At 38.3% G+C, this 15,442-nt stretch overlaps 8 protein-coding genes across 8 annotated transcripts; 5 read left to right on the forward strand and 3 right to left on the reverse strand.

Annotated features, from left to right (window-relative positions):
* Positions 1-1,426: 1,426 nt before the first annotated feature.
* On the reverse strand, positions 1,427-3,438 carry GCK72_016608 (uncharacterized protein; the record flags this gene model as incomplete). The annotated part of the gene is made up of 6 exons (XM_053731586.1): positions 1,427-1,568; positions 1,621-1,892; positions 1,941-2,250; positions 2,295-2,501; positions 2,553-2,655; positions 3,372-3,438. 6 exons carry the CDS (start codon positions 3,436-3,438, stop codon positions 1,427-1,429), a joined length of 1,101 nt encoding a protein of 366 aa, XP_053580499.1.
* An 877-nt stretch (positions 3,439-4,315) lies between these two features.
* GCK72_016609 (uncharacterized protein) lies at positions 4,316-5,589 on the forward strand (the record flags this gene model as incomplete). The annotated part of the gene is made up of 4 exons (XM_003100367.2): positions 4,316-4,505; positions 4,554-5,146; positions 5,197-5,375; positions 5,430-5,589. 4 exons carry the CDS (start codon positions 4,316-4,318, stop codon positions 5,587-5,589), a joined length of 1,122 nt encoding a protein of 373 aa, XP_003100415.2.
* GCK72_016610 (uncharacterized protein) lies at positions 5,173-5,634 on the reverse strand (the record flags this gene model as incomplete). The annotated part of the gene is made up of 1 exon (XM_053731587.1): positions 5,173-5,634. The coding sequence occupies one exon, from the start codon at positions 5,632-5,634 to the stop codon at positions 5,173-5,175; it is 462 nt and encodes a 153-aa protein (XP_053580500.1).
* A 976-nt stretch (positions 5,635-6,610) lies between these two features.
* On the forward strand, positions 6,611-7,545 carry GCK72_016611 (uncharacterized protein; the record flags this gene model as incomplete). Its single annotated transcript, XM_003100332.2, has 3 exons — positions 6,611-6,648; positions 6,732-7,310; positions 7,359-7,545. 3 exons carry the CDS (start codon positions 6,611-6,613, stop codon positions 7,543-7,545), a joined length of 804 nt encoding a protein of 267 aa, XP_003100380.2.
* Positions 7,546-8,435: 890 nt separating this feature from the next.
* On the forward strand, positions 8,436-9,026 carry GCK72_016612 (uncharacterized protein; the record flags this gene model as incomplete). Its single annotated transcript, XM_003100327.2, has 4 exons — positions 8,436-8,501; positions 8,642-8,729; positions 8,791-8,939; positions 8,994-9,026. The coding sequence occupies 4 exons, from the start codon at positions 8,436-8,438 to the stop codon at positions 9,024-9,026; spliced, it is 336 nt and encodes a 111-aa protein (XP_003100375.1).
* Positions 9,027-10,106: 1,080 nt separating this feature from the next.
* Positions 10,107-11,237, forward strand: GCK72_016613 (uncharacterized protein; the record flags this gene model as incomplete). Its single annotated transcript, XM_053731588.1, has 3 exons — positions 10,107-10,351; positions 10,427-11,011; positions 11,060-11,237. 3 exons carry the CDS (start codon positions 10,107-10,109, stop codon positions 11,235-11,237), a joined length of 1,008 nt encoding a protein of 335 aa, XP_053580501.1.
* A 1,234-nt stretch (positions 11,238-12,471) lies between these two features.
* GCK72_016614 (uncharacterized protein) lies at positions 12,472-13,413 on the reverse strand (the record flags this gene model as incomplete). The annotated part of the gene is made up of 3 exons (XM_053731589.1): positions 12,472-12,655; positions 12,704-13,288; positions 13,364-13,413. The coding sequence occupies 3 exons, from the start codon at positions 13,411-13,413 to the stop codon at positions 12,472-12,474; spliced, it is 819 nt and encodes a 272-aa protein (XP_053580502.1).
* Positions 13,414-13,741: 328 nt separating this feature from the next.
* Positions 13,742-15,121, forward strand: GCK72_016615 (uncharacterized protein; the record flags this gene model as incomplete). The annotated part of the gene is made up of 3 exons (XM_053731590.1): positions 13,742-13,752; positions 14,333-14,875; positions 14,929-15,121. 3 exons carry the CDS (start codon positions 13,742-13,744, stop codon positions 15,119-15,121), a joined length of 747 nt encoding a protein of 248 aa, XP_053580503.1.
* Between the last annotated feature and the right edge of the window lie 321 nt (positions 15,122-15,442).

The raw sequence follows: 15,442 nt of genomic DNA on the forward strand, positions 1-15,442 counted from the left end.
TGTATAGGAGGCTTCGGGGACTGGGAAACAAAGAAAATCTATCAAAATCCTTTTAATATTGTGTTTTCTGGAACTTTCGAAAGGAGTAGAAGATTTTGGACATCCGGATAAACTGACATTCAGATTAGCTGGCGTGCCATCGACGCGTTTTCAGTCGAAGCGGCAAGAATCGGAGAAAGTGACGACTTGTTCACACAATTTCCATTAAAATCCTCGAAATAGTTCGGATTTTTCAGAACGTTTCTAAAAATAAGGGAAAAGAAAAATCAAAATTCTTTCAGTATTATGTTTTCAGAATGTTTCTAAAATGAGAAGGCGATGGACATCCGGACAAACCGATATACAGATTGGCTGGCGTGCCACCGACGCGGTGTTGATTCTCACGAGTATTTTGTCTGTCTGTCTGTCGATTTGTCGAGATGTCCATTTTCAATATTTGTTCTTATTCAAATGGGGTCATCTTTCTCTCTGAAGCATGACCACCGCATGCGCCGGTGCTTATCCTCGGTGCAAGCAAAAAGTGACCGTCCGTCTCTCTTTGCTTTGCATGTCGGGACCGCCCGGCCACCACTTTTTGAGAATATTTGCATCTTTCTCTGTCTGTCTCCTTCGATCTTCTCTTTCTATTGGCACTAGAGGATAAAAGCACGTTGCGCAATGGCACATCTGTGATGTTGTAACATTCGGAGAGAGAAATAGCATGGGGGGCGATGAGAGACGCAGCTGTTGAAGAGTGTTGAGCACTAAAAGATCTTTTCCTCCGTAGAGAACAATCCCTGTGTGTGCTCGATTGTTACACACTGTGTGCACGAAACACATTACTCAAAAGATCTTGGAGATAGAGAAAAGAGGAGAAATGGTTTTTGAATGGGGTGTGGCACATTGGGTGGTCCAGACTTGGGACTGGAGGTGATTCAGGGAAAAAAACAGGAATCTGAATTCGTAAATTGTTTTTTTCGGCTGCAAATGAGTTTGATACAGTATCAAAACTATTGATATTCATCTGGAAACCAAAAATGATTCAAGAAATACAATTTTTTATTAAAGACAGAAACTTCAAGTTCAAGCCGTTGTATCGTAAACGTGGGCGGTGCTAGAAAGAAGATGTCCACTACAAAAATATAGTAAATTTCCAGTGCTACATTTTTGTAGTTGACAACTTTTTGATAGCTATTCAAGTTTTTGAGATATAACGCTTCGAAAAAGGAGAAGGCGCACACAACGAGAGTCTCCCTCTCTCAGAGCGCTCAGCTTCAAAGCGATATATCTCAAAAGTGGTCGAACCTAGAGAGAAGTTGTCAACTACAAAAATGTAGCCCTTGAAATTTGCTACATGAGATATAACAGTTCGAAGGATGAACAAGAAGAGGAATGGAATAATTGACAGACATAAAAAGTATTCGAAACACACGCCACGGTTACATTACTATTCCAACAAAAACTTTCTCATAGAATCATCCAATGTTGTAATGGTAGTGATATTCCTTTCTGAGAAGACGATCCAGTTGAACTCCTTCACTTCCAAATGGCCTAACACAATCTTTCCTGTGTTCTGGTTCCTCTTTTTTCTGAAATGGATACATGAAATTAGTCAATTAACAAATTAATCAATTAACTCACAAGAAGTAATGTTGTGAATTTCCCTCCTCAACTTTCAAAACCAAAAGCTCGTCAGTAAGAACATTCTGATCGATTTCTTTACGGATTTTCAACTCCAACCGCTTCATCATTCCCTCATCACAATCAACCCAATATCTGAGAAACTCATTCATATCCTTACAATTGAAACTTGTCCAGTGTAATTCTACTGAATCGACATTTCTAATAGACTTGAGGTCATCCAGAGTAACCCATTGTGCCATTTTATACCATATAGCCCGATATTTAAATGCCTGAAATCAACATGACAAATCACCTTCTTAAGAAGAACAATTACTCACATTTGGATGTTTGAAATCCGCTGGTATCCACGAAGTAACTCCCAATCGATTTGCCAGTGGTATTCTGTTCATCAGTTCTGTTAGCCGTTCAATACTTAATTGACCACGCTCGATAATTATCCAAGTACAGTTTTCAGACAATCCCTTATCCAAATATTTCAGAAGAGTCTCTCGTGATAGCACATTGACGTCAAGTACCCATCGGATAGTGGCAGGTGCATAGAGTGGCATGACAAGATTGTATAAGTCAAACATGGTTTCCCGGGAGAAACCCCGAATATATACTGTCGAGTACTTGTTTTTCTCCAATCTAAATACACAATTGTTTTTTTACGATTTTTAGCGAAAACTCACCTGTCACATAACTGAGACATCTTGGTTACAGGCTCTAAATGGGGATTCCGGTCTATATCCCTGAAAACTATTCTTGAGCTGTCATTCTCTTCTGTTAGATTAAAATTCAGTGATTCATGTCTTAAGTGAACTTCGAGTCTTTTGAGTTTGTACTTCCATGATCTTATAAATAATTCCAGTTTATAAGAGCACATTGCTAGCTTTATTCTGAAAAATAGTTATCAGAAGACATTTTCAATTCAAAAACTTGCATTTCACTTCCATGCATGTTCCGCATCACTTGATTCAATGGAACTGCCGGGAGTTTTAATATAGGAAACGGAGGTGGAGGATCTGCTTTCATTGTCGAAAAGTTGTCGATCTGAAATAAGTTATTCAATGAATTATTTGTGATGAGAAAAAGGTCGACAAGGTTCGGGTGGATTGGACCCATAATCCAAGGGTACATCAAAAAAGGTACATCGTGAACATAGGGTTCATTGAATCGGAGGGCACAGTAAATCTGAGAGTACATCAAGGATGGGATTATCATAGGGTACATCGAGTCAGAATTTTCAGAATTTTTCAGAAGTTTTAAAGTTTTCATCAATTTTTGAGAAAAGCTTTACAGACGGAGTTCAGGGAACATGTTGACTGATTTTCAGAGAGATGAAATAATATGATTTTGTATTTAAGAAGATGTTTGAATCAATTATAGAAGCTCCAATATGACCATCTTGCAAATGGTTGTTAAAATAGTTTTCATGTCATTTCATCTCTGAAAAAAGCAGTAACATGTTCCGTGAACTCCATCTGTAAAGATTCTACCGTTGGATTATGGGCCGGTGGATTGGTCTAGTAGGGAGGTTTAATCGGTTTGTCTGTGTGTGTGAGTGTGCGTAGATGACGTGGCAATCCTCCAAAGTCATTACGGTAAGACGTCGTTAAGGTCAACTGTTGCCTCTCCTCCCTAGAGTAGACGAGATGGCTGATCTCTATGTGTGTGTGCCCGAACTGGTGACGTGGCAATCCCAAAGATTCGATAGGAAAAGGTCCGTCCGTTACTTAGCATCTTGGACCAATTCTCTGTTTGCTTACTGTCCAACTCCAAGATTCTTAACACGGTGACGTCCTTCTCTTCATATGGACCTTGTTGGTTGGCCATTGTGCGCAGACACGTATACATACTAAACTGTCGATACGAATTCCTTAATCTCGGACTAAAAATAAGTTGTTTTATAGTATCGCAAGTCAGAATATGGAAGTCGGAAGTAGATGTTTTCACAAATATAAAAAAAGCTCATTGTTACACACTGTGTGCACGAAACACATTATTGAAAAGATCTTTTCAGACTGTCTGGGAAAGCCTGAGAATAAGTTTCATCTACCAGGCCAAGACACGTTCTCTTTTCCATTCTTTTTGATATTGTTTTTTTCCTATCATTGAAAGAATACCTAAAGTCTCATCTGATGCACAATTGTGGGTGCTACGTACAGAAGGCAAATATGGAAGACCATATGTAGACCTCCACGGCCTTCTTCTCATTGATTCTTATGGGTTGCCACGTCATCTAGAGACAGGGCAGAAACTGGTCTGTGACTCCATCCATCTAGTACAGTAAGCAAACAGGTTACACCTAAAGATTGGGTGGCCTCTGAGTGTGTGTTCAGACGACGTGGCATTCTATGAGAATCAAGATAATCGTAACATCCCCAGAGACCCCATTCAATCCAAAGGCCAACAGAGAAAAGATGTTCGAGATCTTAGCACAGTAAGCAAATGGGTTGAGACCACAGTTGGCCTAAATCTTTATTATTGATTCTTGTTGGATGCCACGTCGTCTACACACACACACACACTCAAGGACCTACCAACCTAATGAACATCTCGTTTTCTTTCTCGTTTTGCTGTCGCGGTTTGTCGCTGAGCCAATATGTTAAATGTTGCTTAGCCGTTCATATCTTTTTCCTCTCTCGCATATTTTTCATAATCTCGTCGTATGAATTCATTTTCTTTTTAGGTACATCAAAAACTAATCAGAATGTGTGACGACGAGGTTGCCGCTCTTGTTGTAGACAATGGATCCGGAATGTGCAAGGCCGGATTCGCCGGAGACGACGCTCCACGCGCCGTGATCCCATCCATTGTCGGAAGACCAGACCATCAAGGAGTCATGGTCGATATGGGACAGAAGGACTCGTATGTCGGAGATGAGGCCCAGTCCAAGAGAGGTAATGATTTTGGAAAGCAATGAACTTGATTTAAATCCCTAATTTCAGGTATCCTTACCCTCAAATACCCAATTGAGCACGGAATCGTCACCAACTGGGATGATATGGAGAAGATCTGGCATCACACCTTCTACAACGAGCTCCGTGTTGCCCCAGAAGAGCACCCAGTCCTCCTCACTGAGGCCCCATTCAATCCAGAGGCCAACAGAGAAAAGATGACCCAAATCATGTTCGAGACCTTCAATACCCCAGCCATGTACGTCGCCGTCCAAGCCTGTCTCGCCCTCTACGCTTCCGGACGTACCACCGGAGTCGTCCTCGACTCTGGAGATGGTGTCACCCACACCGTCCCAATCTACGAAGGATATGTTTTACCACCCGCCATCCTTCGTCTCGACTTGGCCGGACGTGACCTCACGGATTATCTCATGAAGATGTTCGGTGATTCTTTCACCACCACCTCTCAGCGTGAGACCGTTCGTGACATCAAGGAGAAGCTCTGCTACGTCGCTCTCGACTTCGAGCAGGAGATGGCCACCGCCGCTTCCTCATCTTCCCTTGAGAAGTCATACGAACTTCCTGACGGACAGGTTATCACCGTCGGAAACGAACGTTTCCGTTGCCCAGAGGCTCTCTTCCAGGTAAATAAATCAATAATTCACAGATATCATTCAATCCCAATCATTTTCAGCCATCCTTCTTGGGAATGAAGTCTGCCGGAATCCACGAGACTGTGTACAACTCCATCATGGAGAGCGATATTGACACTCGTAAGGACTTGTACGCCAACATTGTTCTCTCCGGAGGAACCACCATGTACCCAGGAATTGCTGATCGCATGCAAAAGGAGATGACCGCTCTTGCCCCATCGTAAGTTTCTATAACTCTTCGATTCTTCAAATTCTAATTCCCTTCTCTTTTCAGCACCATGAAGATCGGGATCAACGCTCCACCAGAGCGCAAGTACACCGTCTGGATCGGAGGATCCATCCTCGCTTCCCTCTCCACCTTCCAACAGATGTGCATCTCCAAGCAAGAGTACGACGAATCCGGTCCATCGATCGTCCACCGCAAGTGCTTCTAAGCGCTCACCTTCCCCAACTTGCTCATTCAAGTTCAAAACCCCCATCACCACCAGCTTTCTTGTCTTGTTATTGCAATCATTGCTTAACAAGAGAAATCCCCTACTTTTCCTAAAAAATTTAAAAAACCGCCCTTTTTTGTCTTTATCATTTTTTCTGTTCATTTGCGGGTGCGAATAAAAATTTAAAAATTGTAATCCCTTTTCCATTGTTCTTATTGTGACCAATTTTCAGGGAAAAACGTTCCCATCATTGAAAGAATATTTGAAGTCTCATCTAATGCACAATATCTAGATACCTCGACGGTTCTCTTTTTATTGATTCTTATGGGTTGCCACGTCATCTAGAGACAGGACAGAAACTGGTCTGTAAGACCATCTACAGTATGCAAACAGGTTACACCTAAAGATTGGCTGGCCTCTGAGTGTGTGCTTAGACGACGTGGCATTCTATGAGAATCAAGATAATCGTAACATCCCCAGAGGCCCCACTCAATCCAAAGGCCAACAGAGAAAAGAGAAAAAGATCACCCAAATTATGTTCGAGACAACGTCGTCATCCATCTAGCACAGTAGTCAAATAGGTTGAGACCACAGTTGGCCTAAGGGTTTATTATTGATTCTTGAGGAATGCTACGTCGTCTACACACATTCAACGGCCTACCAACCACATGAAATTCCCGTTTTCTTTCTCGTTTTGAGCCTTCTCCAAACCACTTTCATCTACTCATACATATCCTTTTAATTTTCAGAAGTAACCATGAAACTCTTGAAGCTTCCATCACTTGTCCAGCAAAATGTTTTTGAATTTTTGGAATTCAAACAACTTTTATTTCTATCTTCCTGCTCAAAACGCACAAGATATTCGATCCAGTCGCTTCAAAAACGTCGATGGAAAGATATCAAATTTGTGCAATATTCTTTCGATGAAAATGACAAAATATGTGTTAGTGTGAGATCAGAATTTTTAATCGGGTTCTTTTCTTTATCACCAATAACACTGGAACAGTCGGTTATAACTCCAATGGAGGTGTTTGGAATGGGACCAGAGATTCCTATCCGGTGAGTATTAGATAGTTTAGGCAAAGTTTGGATTGAGCTCTGTCTTACATTATTTTTTGTATTCAATTTAATACCATTTCCAGTTTGCATCCGAAATATTTCGGAATATATCTCTACAACAGAAAGCAGAAGCACCTAGTTGTCCAAGGAATTCATGATTACCTGTATGCATTTTTCGGATCGTCATCAATTGATTATGAGGTCAAATCTGAACACGGGCTGCCACCAAGTCTGAAAAACATCAAAAGAACTTGCATTAATGTACCAAAAAATACGACAGCGGAAGAGTTGGAAGCATGTTTCACCGCTTCTCCGAATCAAGAAAACATTCAACTCGATGGTGATTTTGATGGAAATTTATGTCCAAACTCCGCAATTCTTGGAGCTGAACACTTGAGAATCATTTCCAATAAAGGTCATGGAGATGAGATTCTTCTTGGTTTTAGAGGAAAACGGCTTAATTGTGACTGCCCTTTCCATGATGCCACTATTGTTCAATTCCTAAATGAATGGAAATCAAACCGAGGATTCCATAACCTGGAGTCTCTGATAATAAACTCAATAAGGTCTAAAAACTACGACGCTGCAGATCTTTTAAAAGATATGGATGTCAAACAGCTTGATCGACCACAAGATACACTTCATCTCACTTGGCAAACGAGGTATGTCCAATAAGGTTTTTTCCAGATGAACAAATTATGATATTTCAGCCGTTCGTATACCTTTCCGATCACATCATTTGTTCCTGTGAAGTCGTGGAAGTCTGGTTTTTCGTCTCGTGACTACTTGATAAGAGACGGTGATGGAGAAAAAGCTTCTGTATCAATCGAGAATCATTTTGTTTCTTTCGCTCTCTGGAATGGGAATTCGTGTGAAATGGAAAATATAAATGATTGAAACAACTCGATTGTTTCTGATTCTTTCTTTCTTGTTCTTTGTTAATTTATTGCTTGATCATTCTAATAACTCAAATCTTCATCCTAATTACTCAAAAATTATCTCCAACTACAATTCTTTGCTTCTTAATTTTCCATCATGATTTTGGAGCATGTTTAATATAACACTGATTGACCTTTAAAATTGAAGAAAATTGATAATATTGTCCAACTTTTAAAGTTTATTTTTTGCTTCCAATAAAGTATTTTTCTGATACGTTTCTGAGTGTCTGGGGAACGTCTAATTTATGCTATTTTGAAGAAGAAGAGAAATGGGGACGACGAAAAATCAGGATTAATCGTCGGAACTGATTTTCCTTATTAAGAAGTCGGAAAGTGGAAGTCGGAAGTATTTTTTTGCAAATATTCAAAAATTATTTTTGGCTGAAGAAAAGCCCTCTAAACCCTCTAAGAAGAGTTTGAAGCTTCCTATCTCGGCTGTCTTTAAAGATATAAAAATGTTTTCAACTGAAGAAATATTCTATGAATATTAAGCTATATTTTGTCAGTTTACAGTTTTTTCATATTTCCTTTGGAACCGAGATATGCCGCTGCGAACAGGCGCACCTCTATTGCAGCTTTTACGGTATTTTCTGACCTTTATATCATTTTTTTTCCAAAAGTTATGGAATGACCGAAGTCGGACAAAAGTTTTCTTATTTGAAATTCAAAATTCCATCTCTTATTAGTAAAAAAAATCCAATAAGACTACCCTATTAATAACGTGAATCTCCCCTTCCCCCGTGACCTTCCGAATCCCAAACCTTCGGATTTTTTTCCAAATCAATTTTTTGAAAAAAACCATCTTGATAAAAATAGAATATGCAAGTCTAATCATTTCCCAACACAAAAATGACTGAAACGGAATCATTCAATTATGTCGACATTTCAATTGAGAATCATACATATATCGAATGGGTTAGTTCTCACGCTTCTTACAACTGCGCTCCACCTAAATGACCTTTTTCTCTGAATCTCTCAATTTCCCACACAATTTTTTTGGCTTCGATAGAGCGTCTTTGTAAGAAGCGTGAAGTGATAATAATTTTGAATTCCAGTGGACCAGTGTCTTAATAACCGTGTTGTTAATCTGCATCCTTGTTTCATGTGGCTCGTGGTGTATCTACGCGGCTGGAAAGATAAGCGGTAAGTTCGATGGAGCGCTGTTGCAATTTCTAAATAAGAATTATGAGATTGTGGATTTCAGAAGAATCAACTGTTTACCACTTCGAGCGAGAATTCAAACCGGATAACGATGACTCAAAATCGAAATATAAACGGAAAGGTGCAGGGGCGTGTAGAATAGAAATCGAATATGAAAGGGATCGGAGAGATTTTCAAGCGTATTTAGTGTTGGTATGTAACTTTTTTTAAATTTCAACGAAAAATTTGACATAATTTTTGTTGCAGGCTGCCAAAAGTTTCATCGTTTGGGGAGATTAGAAGATAGGTCTTCTGGTAAAATGTGTCCATGAAATGTTTGTTTTTTTATATTTTTAAATAAAATATACTGTAGTTGTTTAATTCGGTTTCAATTTTTAGAAGGTTCAAGCTAACAATGATGGGTTTTTACAATTTGAGGATTTGAGATTTGATTTTTTGAATCTGCTAAGACTTCTAGAAATTGCGTCAAGCTATATATTCAAATTTACATGCATTTTAAAGTTCAACTGTAGATCTCTATTTTTGTAGTTGACAACTTTTTTGTAGCTGTTCAAGATTTCGAGATACAAGTCTTTGAAGATTGGGTGAGAAAGACGGTGCGAACAAGCGGCATATCTCAAACCCTAGGAGAGCTATCAAAAAATAGTCAATTACAAAAATGTAGCCCAGGTTTCGCTTTATATTTTTATAGTTGACAACTTTTTGATAGCTTTTTTATGTTTAGAGATATGAGCTCTTAAAGGTGAGTTCCTGAAATCCAGGAAATCAGACACAGCTCAACTTCTCTTATTTACGATTTTTGACCTCCAATAATTTTATGAAGCCATGTGAATCTTCTTCCTCTCTCAAAAATAACTTCTCTTCTTATTGATTCTTATGGGTTGCCACGTCATCTAGAGACACAACAGAAACTGGCCTGTGAGACCATCCATCTAGTACAGTAAGCAAACAGGTTACCCTTTAAGATTGGCTGGCCTCTGAGTGTGTGTTTAGACGATGTGGCATCCTATGAGTATCAAGATAATCGTACCACCCCCAGAGGCCCCATTCAATCCAATGGCCAACAGAGAAAAGATGACCCTGGACCATTAACAGCCTAGCCATGTACGTCGCAATCCACCTAGCACAGTAGGCAAATACGTTGAGACCACAGTTGGCCTAAGGCTCTATTATTGATTCTTGGAGACTTTACACTCAAGGACCTCTACCAACCTAATGAACATCTCGTTTTCTTTCTCGTTTTGCCTTCTCCAAACCACTTTCATTTAATGTTACATATCATTTAAATTTTCAGAAGTAACCATGAAACTCTTGAAGTTTCCATCTCTTGTCCAGCAAAATGTTTTTGAATTTTTGGGTATGTACGAAGTTTTAATCCTGTCCTTCTGCTCAAAACGCACAAGATATTTGATCCATTCACTTCAAAAATATCGATGGAAAGCTATCAAATTTGTTCATTATTCTTTCGATGAAAATGACAAAATATGTGTTAGTGTGAGATCAGAAAATAGTAGCGTGGGCTTCTCTTTATCACCAACTACACTGGAAAAGACGATGATTACTCCGATGGATGTGTTTGGAATGGGACCAACGATTCCTATCCGGTGAGTATTAGATAGTTCAGGCCTAGATTGAATTGAGCTCTGTCTTTTTTGTATTCGATTCAATAATGTTTTCAGTTTGCATCCAAACCTTTCCAAACGAAAATATCTCTTCAACAGAGAGCAGAAGCAACTAGTTGTCCAGGGAATTCATGATTATTTGCATCAATTTCTCGGATCGTCAACGATTAATTATGTAGTTGATACAACTGGACATGAACTGCCACAAAACCTGAAAAACATCAAAAGAACTTGTATCAAAGTATCAGAAAACACGACTGCCGAAGAGTTGGAAGCATGTTTCGCCGCTTCTCCGAATCAAGAATACATTCAAATTGACGGACATTTCAATGGAAATTTATGTCCAAACTCCGCAATTCTTGGAGCTGAACACTTGAGAATCATTTCCAATAAAGGTCATGGAGATGAGATTCTTCTTGGTTTTAGAGGAAAACGGTTTGATTGTGACTGCTCTTTCCATGATGCCACTATTGTTCAATTCCTAAATGAATGGAAATCAAACCGAGGATTCCATAACCTGGAGTCTCTTATAATAAACTCTTATATGTCTAAAAACTACGACGCTGCAGCTATTTTGAAAGATATAGATGTGAAACAGCTTGATCGACCACAAGATACACTTCACATCACTTGGCAAACGAGGTACGTCCAATAAGGTGTTTTCCAGATGAACAAATTACGATATTTCAGATATGCCTATCCTATAGCAGTGGATCCTCCAAAGTTGCGGAAGGTCGGGTTTTCGTCTCGTGACTATTTGCTAAGAGACGGTGATGGAGTAGAAGCTTCTGTATTAATACAAAATCATGATGTTTGCTTCGCTCTCTGGAAAGGAAACTCGTGTGAAGTCAAAAATATAAATGGTTGAAATAACTCGATTGTTTCTAATTCTTTCTTGTCCTTTCTTGATTTATTGCTCGTTCATCCTAATAACTCAATACTTGTAATTCTTTGCTCCTTGATTTTCCATCAATCGCTTTTCAGATAAATGTTTAATGAATAAACTTATAGCGTATTAAAGAAAAGATTTGTCCAGGGTTCTATTGACCTTTTAAAATTGAAGAATATAGGAAAAGTCATCTTTCTGAATTACTAACTTTGACAGATTGCTGGAACGTTAGATGTTAAGTTATATATTTAAATTAACACGCGTTTTGAAGATCAACTATAAATCATAATATTAACTGCTAGTTAGATTAACTGCTACTTCCACTCAGAAGATGAAATTTTCAAATTTGGCCTGTCTTATATGGTAATTGATAATTTTGTCCAACTTTTTAAGTTTATACTGAGTCTGCATTAACTTTTTAAGTTTATACTGAGTCTGCAAGATCTCGAACCCAGTCATGTACGTTAGCACAGTAAGCAAATGGGTTGAGACCACAGTTGGCCTAAATCTTTATTATTGATTCTTGTTGAATGCCACGTGGTATTCTTTCAAAGACTTCCGACTTCCATCTTCTGACATCCGGATAAGGAAAATTGCTTCCAACTATTAATCCTGATTTTTCGTCGTCCCAATTTCTCTAACCGGTTAACCGATTATTTTTCTAAATAGCATATATTGACTTTCCCTAGACATTCAGAAAAGAAACGTATCAGAAAAAAAGAAAGTTATTGGAAGCATATTTCCGAAATAAACAATTTCTGACAATTTTTTTCACGTCAGAATGCAGACTCAGTATAAACTTAAAAAGTTGGACAAAATTATCAATTACCATATAAGACAGGCCAAATTTGAAAATTTCATCTTCTGAGTGGAAGTAGCAGTTAATCTAAGTAGCAGTTAATATTATGATCTATAGTTGATCTTCAAAACGCGTGTTAATTTAAATATATAACTTAACATCTAACGTTCCAGCAATCTGTCAAAGTTAGTAATTCAGAAAGATGACTTTTCCTATATTCTTCAATTTTAAAAGGTCAATAGAACCCTGGACAAATCTTTTCTTTAATACGCTATAAGTTTATTCATTAAACATTTATCTGAAAAGCGATTGATGGAAAATCAAGGAGCAAAGAATTACAAGTATTGAGTTATTAGGATGAACGAGCAATAAATCAAGAAAGGACAAGAAAGAATTAGAAACAATCGAGTTATTTCAACCATTTATATTTTTGACTTCACACGAGTTTCCTTTCCAGAGAGCGAAGCAAACATCATGATCCTCTATGAATACAGAAGCTTCTACTCCATCACCGTTTCTTATCAAGTAGTCACGAGACGAAAACCCGACCTTCCACAACTTTGTAGAACCCATTGCCTTTACTATAGGATAGGAATATCTGAAATATCATAATTTGTTCATCTGGAAAACACCTTATTGGACATACCTCGTTTGCCAAGTGATATGAAGTGTATCTTGTGGTCGATCAAGCTGTTGGACATCCATATCTTTTAAAAGCATTACATCGTAGTATTTTTTAGACTTGCAAGAGTTTATTATAAGAGACTCCAGGTTATGGAATCCTCGGTTTGATTTCCATTCATTTAGGAATTGAACAATAGTGGCATCATGGAAAGGGCAGTCACAATCAAACCGTTTTCCTCTAAAACCAAGAAGAATCTCATCTCCATGACCTTCATTGGAAATGACTCTCAAGTGTTCAGCTCCAAGAATCGCCGAGTTTGGACATAAATTTCCATTAAAATCACCATCGAGTTGAATGAATTCTTGATTCGGAGAAGCGGTGAAACATGCTTCCAACTCTTCCGCTGTCGTGTTTTTTGGTACTCTGACGCAAGTTCTGTTGATGTTTTTCAAGCTTTGTGGCAGTTCATGTCCAGTTGAATCAACCTCATAATTAATCGATGACGATCCGAAAAATTGATACAGATAATCATGAATTCCCTGGACAACTAGTTGCTTCTGCTTCCTGTTGTAGAGATATATTCGTTTGGAAAGGTTTGGATGCAAACTGGAAATGTTATTGAATCGAATACAAAAAAGACAGAGCTCAATCCAATCTAGGCCTGAACTATCCAATACTCACCGGATAGGAACCTCTGGTCCCATTCCAAACAGATCTGTTGGAGTAATCATCGCCTTTCCCAGTGTAGTTGGTGATAAAGAGAAGCTCTCGTAAATATTTTCTGATTTCACAGAAACATTGATGTTGTCTTTTTTATCGAAAAAATATTGCACAAATGTGATATCTTTCCATCGATATTTTTGAAGCGATTGAATCGAATATCTTGTTCGTTTTGAGCAGAAGGAAAGAATTAAAAGTTGTTTGAATTCCAAAAATTGAAAAACGTTTTTCTGGACAAGTGATGGAAGCTTCAATAGTTTCATGGTTACCTCTGAAAATTAAAGTGATATGTATCATTAAATGAAAAGGGTTTGGAGAAGAAATGAGAAAGAAAATGGGATGTTCATGAGGTTGGTAGGCCGTTGAGTGTGTGTAGACGACAAAGCATTCCTCAAGAATCAATAATAAAGATTTAGGCCAACTATGATCTTAACGTATTTGCCTACTGTACTAGGTGGACGTACATGGCTGGAGTGTTGAAGGTCTCGAACATAATGTGGTTCATCTAGTCTCTGTTGGCCTTTGGATGTAACCTGTTTGCTTACTGTACTATGTAGATGGTCTCACAGGCCAGTTTCTGTCTTGTCTCCAGATGACGTGGCAACCCATAAGAATCAATGAGAAGAGGTCCGTGGAGGTCTACATATGGTCTTCCATATTTGCTTACTGTGCTTAGCACCCGCAATTGTGCATTAGATAAGACTATAGGCATTCTTTCAATGATGGGAAAAAAATTATATCAAAAAGAATGGAAAGGAAAACGTGTCTTGGCCTGGTATATGAAACTTATTCTCAGGCTTTCTCAGACAGTCTAAAAAGATCTTTTCAATAATGTGTTTCGTGCACACAGTGTGTAACAATGAGCTTTTTTTAAATATTTTTTTTATGTTTGCATCCAAACGTTTCCAAACGAATATATCTCTACAACAGAAAGCAGAAGCAACTAGTTGTCCATGGAATTCATGATTATCTGTATGCATTTTTCGGATCGTCATCAATTGATTATGAGGTCAAATCTAAACACGGACTACCCCCAAGTCTGAAAAACATCAAAAGAACTTGTATAGAAGTACCTGGAAACACGACTGCCGAAAAGTTGGAAGCATGCTTCGTCACTTCTCCGAATCAAGAATACATTCAACTTAATGGTGATTTTAATGGAAGTTTGTGTTCAAACTCGGCGATTCTTGGAGCTGAACACTTGAGAATCTGTGTCAATGAAGGCCATGGAGATGAGATTCTGCTTCGCTTTAGAGGTAACCGACTTCAATTTGATTCAACGGAATTTCATGATTCTACCATCTCACAATTTCTGAAAGAGTGGAAGTCAAACCAAGGATTCCAAAACTTGAAGTCTCTATCAATTGGATCTAATTGGAGAAGCAACTACAACGCTCCAAAGCTATTGAAAGATATAGATGTGAAACAGCTGGATCAAGCAGAAGATATTCTTCATATTTCTTGGCAAATGAGGTTTGTTCAAAGTGGTATTCTATTTTCCAGTTGAACAAATGATAATATTTCAGCTGCTCATATTACCGTCCGGAGAGGTTCTTCTCAGAGTTACCCTCAAAGTCGAGGAAGGTCGGGTTTTTGTTTCGTGACTACTTGATAAGAGACGGTGATGGAGTAGAAGCTTCTGTATCAATCGAGAATCATTTTGTTTCTTTCGCCGTCTGGAAAGGGAACTCGTGTGAAGTGAAAAATATAAATGATTGAAATAACTCGATTGTTTCAAATTCTTTCTTGTACTTTCTTGATTTATTGCTCGTTCATCCTAATAACCCAATTACTATACACAATTAATTATTGATAATTTTGTCTAACTTTCAAATTTTATTTATGCTTCCAGTAAAGTTATTTTCTACTGATACGTTTCTTTAGTAAATGTATGGCAAAACCTGATAATAAGTTTCATATACCGGACCGCGACACGTTCTCTTTTCCATTCTTTTGGATATCGTTTTTTCCCATCATTGAAAGAATACCTAAAGTCTCATCTAATGCACACTGGTGGGTGCTAATTACAGTAAGCAAATA

The sequence above is a fragment of the Caenorhabditis remanei genome, chromosome V, assembly GCF_010183535.1.
Source record: "Caenorhabditis remanei strain PX506 chromosome V, whole genome shotgun sequence".
NCBI lineage: Eukaryota > Metazoa > Nematoda > Chromadorea > Rhabditida > Rhabditidae > Caenorhabditis > Caenorhabditis remanei.